Source organism: Cannabis sativa, unplaced genomic scaffold (genome assembly GCF_029168945.1).
Source record: "Cannabis sativa cultivar Pink pepper isolate KNU-18-1 unplaced genomic scaffold, ASM2916894v1 Contig7, whole genome shotgun sequence".
Lineage (NCBI taxonomy): Eukaryota > Viridiplantae > Streptophyta > Magnoliopsida > Rosales > Cannabaceae > Cannabis > Cannabis sativa.
In genome coordinates this window covers 9,684,227-9,700,210 of record NW_026870043.1, presented here as the reverse complement: position 1 = coordinate 9,700,210, position 15,984 = coordinate 9,684,227, and the positions used below count along the sequence as shown (strand labels likewise).

The window sequence follows — 15,984 nt, the reverse complement described above, 5'->3', positions numbered from 1 at the left end:
GATTCAATCTTGTGTTTCTCTTTCTCTTTCTTCTTTCTTAATTGTTTTGGATTTGACTTCTCTTCTCTGCTGTACATTAATTGTATTTCCTTTCACCTAATTCCCATTTATTGCTCTAGAGTTTAGATATCTTTTAGATCTCTTTTCAAGGGAGTTTAATTGTCTTTTGTTCCTTCTTTTAGTTTGTCTCTTGTTCTTATTTAATGCATGCCGTCGTTTTGAGCAACCCAAGGATGGAGGCGATCATTGCTCCTACCGGCTATGGAGATACTATAGGGATACTGAAAGGACAGATACAACATCTTCATATAACCTTCCTTTGCAAGTTTCCACTCTCCAGGTATTTCTTTAACTTTCTCTATTTAAGGTTCTGGTTCCTGTGGCGCTCTCTACTTGTCCATCTATTTGTTCCTAGTTTTCTTCCTGTAGCTTTTCTCTCTCGTATTTCCTTGTGTCTTACTATGGATTCCCTAGCTCTTAACGTTTTTGAAGTTTTAAACCTCACTGATCGTGAAGCTGTTGTTCATGACCTTGAGGATGATACTGGGGGGGTTAGCCAAACTAGCAGAACCATTTGTCTTGTGTTTAGAATCCTTTCCCCTAGAACCATCAAACTTGAGTGGTTTGAAGATGCTATGAGGAACGCCTGGATTACTCGGGGCCCTTTAACTTTCTCTGAATATGGTTCGGGTATGTTCATGGTGGAGTTTCATTGTGAAGGAGATATGCGAAGAGTGTTAGAGGGTCAGCCATGGCATTTTGACCACTGTTTGGTCACTTGTGCAAACCATGCTGGTCTGGATACTCTTCTGCCCAACCATCTCAGATATTCCCCTTTTTGGATACAAGTCCATTCTATTCCTTTTGGTCAGAAATCTCTAAAACTTGCTAAGTTGATTGGGGATGAGGTGGGGGATTTCTTAGAGGTTGACCAACTTACACTCCACAAAATCTCTGGACTTTTTCTTAGAGTTTGTGTTCTCATTGATATTTCTAAACCTATTACTCGTGGAATCATGGTCGATTTCAAGAGTATCCATCGTCAAAAATGGCTCACTTTCAAATATGAGAACTTGCCAAATATCTGTTATCACTGTGGCTTGTTTGATCACACACTTACAAAGTGTATTACTTACCTTCAAAAGTGTGATGATCGTGCATATCCACCTGCTCTTCCTTATAAAATACCTCTTAAAGCACCTGCCAAATCAACTTTCAAAAGGAACCCGTTTGATCTTTCAAACTCATTTCCACTGGATGAACTTCCTGCTCAGCAGGATAATGTGGATCAATCCCTCGTTGCTGTTGTGAGCCAGTTTCTTACCACTGAGGACATTGGCTCTGGATCCTCAGGTGCTGCTTCTCGTGGTAATGTTACTGAGATTGGCTCTCTGGGAGTCGATCATGTTAATTGTAACACCCTAACTAATATAGGCGTATTACGTGATTTTTAAACGTACTGTGCAGCTCGTTGCTAATCAACGAGGTTTATGGAAATCGTGATTAATTAAAATTTTTGCTTTTTAATTAAACTTATAAAATATTTTATACAAAATACTCAGGATCCCGATTACAAAACACTTCACAAAAGTTTACTGACTAAACAAAATATTTGTCGCCTAGCGACTAATTACAAATAGCACTGTTGTCCCGAGGATCGTACGCTCCAGGCCTAACCGCCCCGACATGTACAATCTTCATAGGCTCGTTCTCACGGTTCCACAGCTTTGGCCTTGCCCTACCTACACATGAACATAGCACTGTGAGTCGACAGACTCAGTAAGAAAAGCATAATATAATCATACATAAATCCCGGGTTATGATCAGACGCCCATACCCCTGACCATAACCCTAACTGACGTGTCCCACACGATACTGAGTCCTGAACGTTCATAAGACGGTACTATTAACAAGTAACAGCCGATACTCGGGACACTGGTCATACTCCAATTGCTAGTCATACTCTAGCCTAACCGATGTGTTACAGTATCAGCCTATACTCGGCACACTGGTCATACTCTAGCTGCTAGTCATACTCTAGCCTGTGCCGATGTGATACGTCAAATAGTACAGAACCACCAACCCTAGTATCAGCCTATACTCGGTACACTGGTCATACTCCAGTTGCTAGTCCTACTCTAGCCTGTACCGATGTGATATAGCGTCAGCCTATACTCGGTACACTGGTCATACTCCAGCTGCTAGTCATACTCTAGCCTGTATCGATGTGACATAGTCGGATGGTTCGAAGCCAAAATACATATCTAATGTAATCTAACATGCTTCCTACATGCACGCTAAACATGTAATACATATGCATACTGTTATACTAATCTTACCTCAATTCCGAATTCAGGTGTGTCGGTCAACCTGACAGGAACGAACTGCGCGACGGTTTACAGGCTCCTAAACCATAGCAATCACAACACTATAAGTGGTACGCTAAATCACTTCCCGGGGACTTAAACTAGAAACTAAAAGTTTCCCTATCGATAAAAAGCATGGCAATACCCCAAATAACATAAAAAACGAAAAAATCTAGGGTTTCTAAAAATCACCCAACCGGCAGACCGGTTGCCCAACCGGAATTCCAGTTCTGGGAATTTCAGAACCCCATCCGGAATTCCGGATGCACAACCGGAATTTCGGTTCCTTGCAGATTTCAACCAAAAATTCATAACTTGCTCAAATCCAAACCAATTCAAACAAAACCTTCCAGACCTGCTATTTAGACCCTAAGGAACAATTCTAAAGCATAAAAATCGAGCTTCATGCAAACAAACCAAAATCACCATTAAAGCTTCAATCTTTGAGTTCCAAACTCAAACTTGATTAAACAACGCCAACATGCATTCAATTCAGCCCAAACCTACTTAAACATGCATAATATAACCTCTGAAAACTACAAGAAACGTCCACAAAACAACAGCAACAGATTTCAACACTTCTCTTTGAAAATCATAGTTTTGAGCCAAAATTTCATATCTCAATAAAATCAAGTAATCACCAGCCCTAACATGCTTGAATCAACATTTTAAATTATAAATAAACCTCTGAAATCAACATCAAAACACAACAGCAAGAACAACTCAAACTAAGCATGCAAACATCATCTTTTCATCAAAATTCAAGAAACTAAAAGAAGACAAGAGTAAGAACAATACCTAAAGCTTGAATTGCACACAAAATCAGCTTGAAAAACCAAAGAAAATCTCAAATTCTTGCTGCTTCAAAGGGCCGAAATAGAGAGAGAGAGAGTTGAGAGAAAAAGTTTTGCTTTTCTTTCTAATTTTCTAACTTTTTTCCAATTTTGAAATAAATGATAAAAATGAGTAATTCCACTCCTTATTCAGCCAACAAATAACCTTTAGAATTATATAATTTCAATACATAAAGTCCACTAAAGGAAAAAATATCATTGGGGCAAAAAGACCATTTTGCCCCTCCACACTAAAATAGCATAAAGAGCACTAAAGGGTATTTTGGGAAATTCTAAATTCCCGGCCAATCCCGACATTCCTAAAGTCTAAATAACCGTCCCAAAATACTAACATACTAAGTTGTGATTGTAGTGAGCCAAACACCGAGTTCCATGTTACCGGGCACCGGAAATGCAAACTTATGAAAATAACTATATGACATAAAATGCATTTTGGAATTCAATAATAACAGTATAAATAAATATTTAAATGTCTATAAATAATTTTCCTTAATTAAACATAATTAACTGCTAATTTCCAAATTAAACTAAGCGGTCTTTACAACTATTCCCCCCTTAAAAGGATTTCGTCCCCGAAATCTAACCTGAATAACTCTGGATATTGAGCTCTCATATCTGACTCTAGCTCCCAGGTGGCTTCCTCCACCTTGCTGTTTCTCCAGAGTACTTTGACCAATGCTATGGTCTTATTCCGAAGGACTTTATCCTTTCTATCCAGGATCTGCACTGGCTGTTCTTCGTAAGACATATCTGGCTGCAGTTCAAGGCTCTCATAACTGAGTATATGAGAGGGATCTGAAACGTATTTTCTCAACATAGAGACATGGAATACGTTGTGAACTGCTGATAAAGCTAGAGGCAATGCTAACCGATATGCCACTTGACCTATCTTCTCGAGAATCTCGAAAGGTTCTGTAAATCTAGGGCATAACTTGCCTCTTTTCCCGAAACGTTTGATCCCTTTCATTGGAGATACCCGTAAAAACATATGGTCCCCTACTCGGAACTCAATATCTCTGCGTTTCGGATCTGCGTAACTTTTCTGTCTACTCTGTGAGGCAAGCATTCTAGCTTTTATTTTCTCAATTGCCTCATTGGTCTGCTGTACTGATTCTGGACCTAGGTATTTCCTCTCCCCTGTCTTATCCCAGTGGATGGGAGATCTACACTTCCTACCGTATAACAGTTCATAGGGAGCCATCCCTATCGTACTCTGATAACTGTTGTTGTAAGAAAATTCTATCAACGGTAGGTATTTATTCCAAGAGCCTTCAAAATCCATAACACAGGCTCGCAACATGTCCTCCAATATCTGAATTGTCCTTTCGGACTGCCCATCTGTCTGAGGATGGAATGTTGTACTGAATTTTAGTTTTGTACCCATTGCTCGTTGCAAACTCTGCCAAAACTTGGAGGTGAACTTCGGATCTCTATCTGAAACTATAGACTTCGGTACCCCGTGAAGTCTTACAATCTCTCTAACATACAATTCTGCCAACTGATCCACTGTAAAGGTTGTTCTAACAGGCAGAAAATGAGCAGATTTCGTGAATCGATCCACCACTACCCAGATGGAATCGAATAATCCTGTGGTTCTAGGTAATCCAATCACGAAATCCATCGTGATATCTTCCCACTTCCACTCAGGTTGGGTTAAAGGCTACAACAACCCTGCTGGTCTCTGATGTTCAGCCTTAATCTGTTGACAAGTGAGGCATCTCGATACGAATTCTACCAAATTCTTCTTCATACCGCTCCACTAGAAGTACGGTTTAAGATCCTGGTACATCTTAGTGGTGCCGGGATGCAGAGAATAAGGGGTAGAATGAGCCTCCTCAAAGATCTCATTCCTGAGTTCCACACTATTCGGAACACAAACCCTAGCTTTATAATGAAGCATCCCGTTATCTGACACTGAGAAATCTCTGGCTTGACCAGCCGAAACTTCATCTCTGATTTTCACTAAATCTGGATCAGTCATCTGAGCGGCTTTAACTCTTTCTAACAAATCAGATTGCAGTGTTAAGTTGTGAAGCTGACCTACCACAAACTCAATGCTGGATCTAACCATGTCTTCTGCTAACTGAGGTGAGATCTGAATCATGCTAGCCACCTGCCCGGGTCCCTTCCTGCTCAGGGCATCGACCACTACATTGGCTTTCCCAGGGTGATAGAGAATCTCATAGTCGTAATCTTTCACTAATTCCAACCAACGCCTCTGTCTCATATTCAAATCTTTCTGAGTAAAGAAATACTTGAGACTTTTATGGTCGGTATAAATTTCACACCTTTCTCCATAAAGGTAATGCCGCCAGATCTTCAATGCAAAAACCATCGCGGCCAACTCTAGATCATGAGTCGGGTATTGCTGTTCATAATCCTTTAACTGACGGGAGGCATAAGCGATAACCCGATCGGCTTGCATCAGCACACACCCCAGACCCTGTCTGGATGCATCGCAATAAACTACAAATTTCTCTTGTTCTGAAGGCAAAGCTAGCACTGGAGCGGTAATCAGTCTCTGTTTCAGCTCCTGGAAACTAGCTTCACACTTATCTAACCAGACAAACCGCTGATTCTTCTTTGTAAGTTCGGTTAAGGGTGTTGAAATTTTTGAAAACCCTTCCACGAACCTACGATAATACTCGGCTAAACCCAAGAAGCTTCTAATTTTTGTCACTGTCTTCGGTCTAGGCCAATCCCTGACGGATTCTATCTTCTCGGGATCCACCTTGATCCCTTCTTTGCTAACAATGTGCCCTAAGAAGGACACCTGAGATAGCCAGGATTCACATTTCTTGAATTTGGCATAAAGCTTGTTTAACTCCCGGTAATCGATGCACATCCTCATAGTTCCATCTTTCTTCTTAACGAATAAAACTGGAGCTCCCTAGGGTGACACACTAGGCCGAATAAACCCTATGTCAAGCAATCCCTGAAGCTTAATCTTTAATTCCTTAAGTTCAGCTGGAGCCATTCTGTACAGAGCCTTGGAAACCGGTTCCAATCCTGGTGTCAAATCTATAACAAAATCAATCTCCCGCTGAGGTGGTAAACCTGGAAGTTCTTCGGAAAAACATCTAAAAATTCCCGAACCACCTTGATGTCCTCTGGCCGAATGGTATCTGGCCGAGTGGTGTCCATCACCACGGCCAGAAACCCTAAACAACCGCCATGTAGTAATTCCTTAGCTGACATGGCCGAAATCACCGGGATCCGAGATCCCCGAACCGAACCAACAAACACAAAATGTTCTTCACTTTCCGGTTGGAAGATCACCATTTTCCTCTTGCAATCAATACTGGCTGAGTATTTAGATAGGAAATCCATTCCTAAAATAATATCGAAATCTACTAGGCTCATCTCTTTCAAGTCAGCAATTAACTCTCTACCATCTATTCTGATCGGCATAGACCTAATCCACCTTTTGGAGATAACTAACTCTCCGCCAAGTAATAGGGTTCCAAACCCTAATTCATAAATATCCCAAGGTCTATCCAATTTACTAAAGATTCTGGCTGCCACATAAGAATGTGTGGCCCCAGAATCAAACAGCACTGAGTAAAATGAGTTATTAACCGAGAGCTGAGCTCTTACAACTGAGGGGCTGGCATCTGCATCAGCCTGCGTGATGGCGAACACTCGAGCTGGAGTGGGTCTCGCCGGAGCCCTAGGTGCCTCTGATCTAAGCTGGGGACAATCCCTCTTCTAATGTCCAGGCATGCCACACTGAAAGTATCCCTGACCTCTGCACTCACCCGGATGATGCCTTTTACAAATGGGACACTTCGGGTAGGAGTAACGGGTCTCAGCACCACCCTGCCGACTACTCTGGTTCCCTCGGAACCTTTTGTTCTGCCCCGAGCCACCGGATGGATTGGATGTTTTCCGCTTTTCGGTCCATGGCCGAACCACTACCTCCCCTGCTGAAACCTGATGCAGGAGGGGTAGGAGCCCCGCCACTGACTGGAGTCCTAACTGACTCCGACATACATCCAACTGCGCCCTCAGCTCGCAGTGCTTTTCCCACCATCTCAGCATAGGTGATCTTGTCGTCTGTAGTGATCATTGGGTCATGCTTGATCTTCACATTTAATCCGTCCAGATATTTTTCCTTCTTACTGAAATCGGTTGGCACAATTCCCGAGGCCAACCTCGCCAACCGATCAAACTGAGTAGTGTACTCTATCACACTCATCAAATTCAATATCTTCGTAATCACTGTTAGCCACTGCTCGGCTTCTCTGACGTCCAGACCTCCATGAAAAACCGGAGGTGCCAGCTTCCGGAACCTTTCATACAAGGGTTCCATTCTATTTGCCGCTACTACTATTTCGGCCTGAGAAACAGGGGCAGGTGCCACTAGAACTTTTGGCACAAGCACTGCAGGAGCACCCTGATGTCTCAATCTCTGAATCTCATTATCTTGCTCCTTTATTCTGGCTTGCATTTCAGCAAACCTAGTGTCCCAATTCTGGGCTTCCTGATCGGCTTGAGCAGCCTGGGCAGCCTGTGGCGGGTTATCGTCACCCCGACCACGAGCTCTGCCCCTGGAACCTCTACCACGACCCCTAGCACTTGGGGAAAACTGAGCTCCCTGACCCTGATTTGACCCGACCGAGCTGCCCTGACTCCTGGTATTTCGCCTGGCGTCCATCTAGTCTGAACAGCCTCGAAACCCCGAGTTGGCACATCAGGTCACAATCAACGAGAGCTTACTAATGCCGCTTAATTTGGAAATTAAAAACAAAACATGCGCCTATTCTACTATCAGGTTACTAACATGCTTCCTATCAAGCTTTTCTTATTTAATAATAAATAATAAGCTACTAAAGCAATAAAAGCTTACTGAACCGTAGAACGAGCTAACTGATGATGATGATTGTACATGTCGTGACGATCTTCGGAAGACAACCTCGCGGCTCTGATACAAAATTGTAACACCCTAACTAACATAGGCGTATTACGTGATTTTTAAACGTACTGTGCAGCTCGTTGCTAATCAACGAGGTTTATGGAAATCGTGATTAATTAAAATTTTTGCTTTTTAATTAAACTTATAAAATATTTTATACAAAATACTCGGGATCGCGATTACAAAACACTTTACAGAAGTTTACTGACTAAACAAAATATTTGTCGCCTAGCGACTAATTACAAAAAGTACTGTTGTCCCGAGGATCGTACGCTCCAGGCCTAACCGCCCCGACATGTACAATCTTCATAGGCTCGTTCTCACGGTTCCACAGCTTTGGCCTTGCCCTTACCTACACATGAACATAGCATTGTGAGTCGACAAACTCAGTAAGAAAAGCATAATAATAATCATACATAAATCCCGGGTTATGATCAGACGCCCATACCCCTGACCATAACCCTAACTGCCGTGTCTTACACGATACTGAGTCTTGAACGTTCATAAGACGGTACTATTGACAAGTAACAACCTGTACTCGGTACACTGATCATACTCCAGTTGCTAGTCATACAGTAGCCTAACCGATGTGTTACAGTATCAGCCTATACTCGGCACACTGGTCATACTCCAGCTGCTAGTCATACTCTAGCATGTGCCGATGTGATACGTCAAATAGTACAGAACCACCAACCCTAGTATCAGCCTATACTCGGTACACAGGTCATACTCCAGTTGCTAGTCCTACTCTAGCCTGTACCGATGTGATATAGTGTCAGCCTATACTCGGTACACTGGTCATACTCCAGCTGCTAGTCATACTCTAGCCTGTACCGATGTGACACAGTCGGATGGTTCGGAGCAAAAATACATATCTAATGTAATCTAACAGGCTTTCTACATGCACGCTAAACATGTAAAACATATGCATACTGTTATACTAATCTTACCTCAATTCTGAATTCAGGTGTGCCGGTCAACCTGACAGGAACGTACTGCGCGGCGGTTTACAGGCTCCTAAACCATAGCAATCACAACACTATAAGTGGTACGCTAAATCACTTCCCGGGGACTTAAACTAGAAACTAAAAGTTTCCCTATCGATAAAAAGCATGGCAATACCCCAAATAACATAAAAGAGAGAAAATCTAGGGTTTCTAAAAATCACCCAACCGGCAGACCGGTTGCCCAACCGGAATTCCGGTTCTGGGAAATTCAGAACCCCATCCGGAATTCCGGATGCGCAACCGAAATTCCGGTTCCTTGCAGATTTTAACCAAAAATTCATAACTTGCTCAAATCCAAACCAATTCAAACAAAACCTTCCAGACCTGCTATTTAGACCCTAAGGAACAATTCTAAAGCATAAAAATCGAGCTTCATGCAAACAAACCAAAATCACCATTAACGCTTCAAGCTTTGAGTTCCAAACTCAAACTTGATTAAACAACACCAACATGCATTCAATTCAGCCCAAACCTACTTAAACATGCATAATATAACCTCTGAAAACTACAACAAACGTCCACAAAACGACAGCAACAGATTTCAACAGTTCTCTTTGAAAACCCTAGTTTTGAGCCAAAATTTCATATCTCAATAAAATCAAGTAATCACCAGCCCTAACATGCTTGAATCAACATTTTAAATTATAAATAAACCTCTGAAATCAACCTCAAAACACAGCAGCAAGAACAAATCAAACTAAGCATGCAAACATCGTCTTTTCATCAAAATTCAAGAAACTAAAAGAAGACAAGAGTAAGAACAATACCTAAAGCTTGAATTGCACACAAAGTCAGCTTGAAAAACCAAAGAAAATCTCAAATTCTTGCTGCTTCAAAGGGCCGAAATAGAGAGAGAGAGAGTTGAGAGAAAAAGTTTTGCTTTTCTTTCTAATTTTCTAACTTTTTTCCAATTTTGAAATAAATGATAAAAATGAATTATTCCACTCCTTATTCAGCCAGCAAATAACCTTTAAAGTTATATAATTTCAATACATAAAGTCCACTAAAGGACAAAATATCATTGGGGCAAAAAGACCATTTTGCCCCTCCACACTAAAATAGCATAAAGAGCACTAAAGGGTATTTTGGGAAGTCCCGGCCAATCCCGACATTCTCAAAGTCTAAATAACCGTCCCAAAATACTAACATACTAAGTTGTGATTGTACTGAGCCAAACACCGACTTCCATGTTACCGGGCGCCGGAAGTGCAAACTTATGAAAATCATTATATGACATAAAATGCATTTCAGAATTCAACAATAACAGTATAAATAATTATTTAAATATCTATAAATAATTTTCCTTAATTAAACATAATTAACTGCTAATTTCCAAATTAAACTAAGCGGTCTTTACATTAATAGTTCTATTGGTATTTCTCATGAGGGCTCACCCTTGAGCCATGATGGTTTTCATTCTGCTGTTCTTTGTGACCTTCCTTTCACAACTACCCAGCATGCTACGGTCACAGCTAGTGAAAGTAGTAGTGAGGGCCTTGCTATGGAGGGTGTTATCCCAAGAACTTCTGAAAAAGCTAAGGGTAAAGCAGTTGCTGGGGCTAAAAGGGCTGCTTTCCTCCCTCAAACTGTCGTGGTTGGTGACTCTCTCAGGAATATTCTCAAGCGTGCTCGAGTTGGTCCTACAATTGCTGATGTTTCTTCTGCTATTAACCTCTCTTTGAGTCTTATGAGTTGGAATGCCCGAGGTTTGGGGAGCCCTCGGGCATTCCGCAACCTCTCCCTTTTTGTTAAAAATCACAAACCGAATTTTCTCTTCATCATGGAGACTAAAGCTGCTGCCGGCCGTGGGGATAGCTTGTGTCGTAGTCTTCCTTTTGATCATGTGTTTGAAGTTCCAAGAGTAGGATTAGGGGGGGGGGGGTCTTTTGATTTTATGGACTTCGGATGTATCTGTTAATATTTTGAATTCCTCTACTAATCATGTTGATTGTATTATAACTTTTAATGACAATATCAGTACTCATGTTTCGTGTTACTATGGTTCTCCTTATAGTATCGATAAAATGCATTCATGGTTGCTGTTAGAAAGACTTTTTGATAATGCTCCTTTACTTCCTTGGCTTATTCTAGGAGACTTTAATGATTACTTATCTTTAAGTGACCGATCGAGTAGTTCTAATCCCCCTTCCTATGCAATGACTCATTTTCAAAGTTTTGTTAGTAAATTTTCCCTTTTGCCTTTAAACCCGATTGGCTCAAAATATACTTGGAAACATGGCAATGTGTGTGAAAGGCTTGATTGGGGAGTTGTTAATCATATTTGGCAACATACTTTTCCTCACACTACTCTCTATCATCTCGCATTTTATGGTTCGGATCATAGAGTTCTTAAGATAACCCTTAATGATGATAGTATGATTCGTCTGAGACATAAAAGGTTCATGTTTGAAAACTTCTGGCTCACGGAACCGTCCTTTTATGATACTGTTAGGGGTAATTGGAATCATTCCCATCTTGGACAAATTCCCTTAACTCTTAATACTTTTCTCCTTAAGCAGAAAACTTGCGTGGATGACATCAAAAGCTGGAATGCAGGATTTAACAGTCTTTCTCGTAGAATTCATGCATTAGAAAGCTCTATCAATGCTATCCACTCCAATTTGCCTCTCTCCAGTGATAAAATTCAACATGCTTCTGCTTTGCAATCTCAGCTGGATTCCCTTCTTTATAAGAATGAAATCCTTTGGAAGCAGCGATCTAAAAGTCACTGGCTGCAGGCTGGCGATAAGAACACTAAGTACTTTCATAGTAAAGCTACCGTTAGGAGAAAGACTAATTTTATCCGAAAGCTCAAATGCAATGATGGGAGAGTGGTTACCTCTTTTGATGATATTTCCAGGGAGGTGTCCTCTTATTTTGGTGATCTTTTTAAGTCTCCGGAGTCTAATAGCGAAGCTACTCAATATCTCCTTTCTGCCATTGATAAGTCAGTGGATAGTCACCAAATTCACTTTCTTGACTCCCCTTTTGAAGCTCATGAAGTTAAGCAGGCCTTATTTCAGCTTTCGGGTGACAAGGCCCCTGGACTTGATGGTCTTAATCCTACTTTTTATCAAAAGAACTGACACATTATGGGGAATGACCTCACTACTGTCATCCTTGACACCCTTAATAATATGGCTGATTTTTCTTCTATTAATGAAACTCTCATTGTCTTGATCCCAAAGAAATCCAATGCCTCTTCTCTTAAGGATTTTTCGTCCAATCAGCCTTTGCTCAACGATCTACAAGATCATTTCTAAAATGCTATCAAATCGTCTTAAGAGTGTTCTTGGAGATCTCATCTCCCCTTTCCAAAGTGCCTTTTTGTCTGAGTGGATTATCTTCGATAACATCTTTATTGCTCAAGAAATTGTTCATGCAATAAATCATCGAAAACATGGTAAGTTTGGCTGGGTGGGTCTTAAGCTTGATATGGAGAAAGCGTTTGATCGTGTGGAATGGGATTTTCTTTTGGCCATTCTTAATAAGTTCAAATTTCCCATACAATTCATTAGTTTAATCCATCAATGTATCTCTTCTGCTACAATTCGTTTCAGTATTAATGGTCAAATTACGAACTCCCTTTATCCATCTCGTGGTATACGACAAGGGGATCCCTTATCGCCTTACCTTTTCCTTTTATGTTCTGAAGGGCTTACTACCGCCCTTCGTCTTCAGGAACAAAGCGGATCCTTCAGGGGTATCTCCGTTGCTCGTACAGCTCCTCCCGTTTCTCATTTACTTTTTGCTGATGACACTCTTCTTTTCACCGTTGCTTCCCCTTCTTCTTGTAATGCTCTTAAGGAGGCTCTTAACGTCTATAATTTAGCCACTGGTCAAAAAGTGAATTATGCTAAATCCTCCATTCTTTTTTCGCCCAATACTCCTACTAGCATCTCTGCTTATTTTTTTTGAATCCTTAGGACTTGAACCGCGACCTTTTATCAGTAAATATCTAGGAGTTCCCCAATGTTTTGGGCGTTCAAAGAAATCTAATTTTGATTTTCCTCTTCAGAAGGTTAGCTCACAACTTTCTATCTGGAATGGCAAGTTGTTTTCCAAGGCAGGTAAAGAGGTGCTCTTAAAAGCTGTTATACAGGCTATCTCTGTTGGAAATTATTTTACCAGGATCTTAGATCTATTCACAAGTATGTTGATTAACACTCTAAATATGAACTTTCTAAAACGATGAAATAAACACATATAAAATTTAGGAAACCTTACATTGGGTACAGCGGAATTAAATGACTCTTTCCGTTCAGATATCTAGCCATTGATTCCTTTCTGTAGCAGAGCATTATCAAAATCTGAACTTGGATCTTTTTATTCTGATTCTTTAGTGCTGAAACTCCTTCTTGCTGAAAGTCTTTCTTCACGATCTTCCTCACTATGATTGAGGTATCACTTGCTGTGTGTGGGCACTATTCTCACACTAAGAATTTTGAAATTGAAGAGGGAAGGAAGAGAGCAAGGTGGCGACTAAAGATAGGGAGAGAGAGAGGCTTAGTTTTTTCTGAATGAAAAGTGTGAAATTTTAGTGTAAATTTCCTGAAGCCTTCACTATCTATTTATAGCATTCCACTAGGGTTAGGTCTGAATTATTTGGCATTAAAATAATGAAAATATCAGTTTAAATTCCCTACAAAAGTGGCCGGCCATGCATAGTGGATTTTAGCCTCACTTTTTGCAATTTTGCAGTTTTATCTTTTCTGCATCTGATTTTCTCAAAAACGCCAATTTTCAAATTCAACCATTTAAATGCCAATTCTAACTATTTAATAACTATAAACAATAATTAAATAATATTGTTATTTATCATATTTATTAATTGAACCATACAAAGTATCATAATTAATAAATATGCCCCTATAAACTCTTTCTTTACAATTTCGCCCTTACTTAGTGAAAAGTTCACAAATAGACATAGTCTAATTTGAGAATTATAATTGATTAATCAAAACAAATTATATGAGTCTTACAAGCAATATTATCTCAACTAGTGCAGGGACCATGGGTCTATATAACCGAGCTTCCAATAAGTAGATCAAGAATTTATTACTAAAATTCACTAACTTATTAATTCTTCGTTGAATCCACGCATAGAACTTAGAATTGCACTCTCAGTATATAGAATGCTCTATATGTTCCACCATATAGACACATCATTAGTTATCCATTGTTATAATCCTAATTTGATCAATGATCCTCTATATGAATGATCTACACTGTAAAGGGATTAGATTACCGTTACACCCTACAATGTATTTTATCCATAAAACACTTAACCCCGTATAAATAATATTTCAGCTTATGTGAAATGAGATCTCCACCATTTGTTTTTCGTTTGGTCAAGCTCGAAGGTGATCATCCTTTACTTACTATTCGCCAGATAGAAGCTATAGATTCAATGTTTATGTTAGCGCTCCCACTCAATTGCACTACCGTGTTCCCAAAATGTACGTATCACCCTGACCTAAAAGTAGGCTTAACTAAAAAATCAAAGAACACGAATAGCCTCCTGAGATTGAGCCTAATCATAACAGGATTAAGATCATTTGATCTAGGATCAACTAGGCGATATTGACTTGAATAGATATTACGGTAAGTTTAATAAATCTAAGTCAAAGTTCAATATCGGTCCCTTCCAATGCATACTCCATGCATCCAACCCGAGCTTTACTTTAACCAATGCTCTGGAAAGAACATAGCATTTCTCCAAATGCAAGTAAACTCTGTTGTAGATTATCATATCAGTAAAACCCTATGTCTAATAAATCTAGGAAACTTTATTCACATAGTCATGTTTACTTTCCAATGTGTTGACAGCACAATAAACAGGATCAAGTATGTGAAAAGGGTATCAGATGAATTTATACATTATGTACATATAATCATGAAATAAATCATGTGAACCATGCAACATTAAATGTTATTTTTGATCTATATTAATAAGTAAATCTGATTATATTGAAATAAGTTTTATTTAGGGCATAAAACCCAACAATCCCTTCTTATACCATGTCTTGTTTCAAACTCCCGACCTCAATTTGTCATAAAATTGAAAGACTAATGGCTCAGTTTTGGTGGGGATCAATGGGGAAAGGTTCTAAAATCCATTGGAAAAATTGGCGAACTCTTTGCTCTTCGAAATTTTTTGGTGGTCTAGGTTTCAGCTCCCTTCTCTCCAATAATCAGGCCATGCTTGCTAAACAAGCTTGGCGTGTTTTTTCAAATACTAGTTCCTTTCTGGCCAATATTTTGAAAGCAAAATATTTTAGACATAATGGTTTTCTCGAGGCTAAACTAGGGCATTCTCCATCTTATACTTGGTCTAGTCTCCTTTGGGGTAGAGATATTCTCATTAGGGGTTTGCTGTGGAAGGTTGGTAATGGTTGCTCTATCAGGACTCTTCAGGACCCCTGGATTCCGGGCTTAAAATTTCCTTGCCTGAGAAGTAATGATTTGCCTCCTGTTGATAAGGTTAGTTTTTTCATAGACAATAAGGGATTTTGGGATAGAAACAGATTGTCTCAGTACTTTGATGATTATTCTGTCTTGTCTATTCTCAAAGTTCCAATTGGGGGCCCTCAAAGGGTTGATACTCTTATCTGGAACCAAGAAACTTCAGGTACTTTCTCTGTAAAATCAGCTTATCATCTTGCTAATAATGCTTCTCTTCCTCCCTCCTCTTCTAACTCCTCTTTTTTTAATGCCTGGTGGAAAACTCTTTGGAACTTAAATATTCAACCTAAGATTAAAAATTTCTCTTGGAGAGTTTTCCACCACATTCTCCCTGTTGGCCTTAATTTGTTTGTTAGGAAAATCATTCCTCAACCTTG

At 39.9% G+C, this 15,984-nt stretch overlaps 1 protein-coding gene across 1 annotated transcript; it reads left to right on the top strand.

Annotated features, from left to right (window-relative positions):
- Positions 1–233: 233 nt before the first annotated feature.
- LOC133033413 (uncharacterized) lies at positions 234–12,228 on the top strand. The gene is made up of 3 exons (XM_061108127.1): positions 234–1,406; positions 10,530–11,023; positions 11,121–12,228. The coding sequence occupies exons 1-3, from the start codon at positions 234–236 to the stop codon at positions 12,226–12,228; spliced, it is 2,775 nt and encodes a 924-aa protein (XP_060964110.1).
- The last annotated feature ends 3,756 nt before the right edge of the window (positions 12,229–15,984 follow it).

Bases quoted from the DNA above. Each gene is read 5' to 3' on its own strand.
- LOC133033413 (XM_061108127.1), top strand. From the start codon at position 234: ATGGAGGCGATCATTGCTCCTACCGGCTATGGAGATACTATAGGGATA. The intron at 1,407-10,529 runs GTTAATTGTAAC...ATTTCTCATGAG, and splicing joins GCTCTCTGGGAGTCGATCAT to GGCTCACCCTTGAGCCATGA. The intron at 11,024-11,120 runs GTCTTTTGATTT...TGACAATATCAG, and splicing joins GTAGGATTAGGGGGGGGGGG to TACTCATGTTTCGTGTTACT.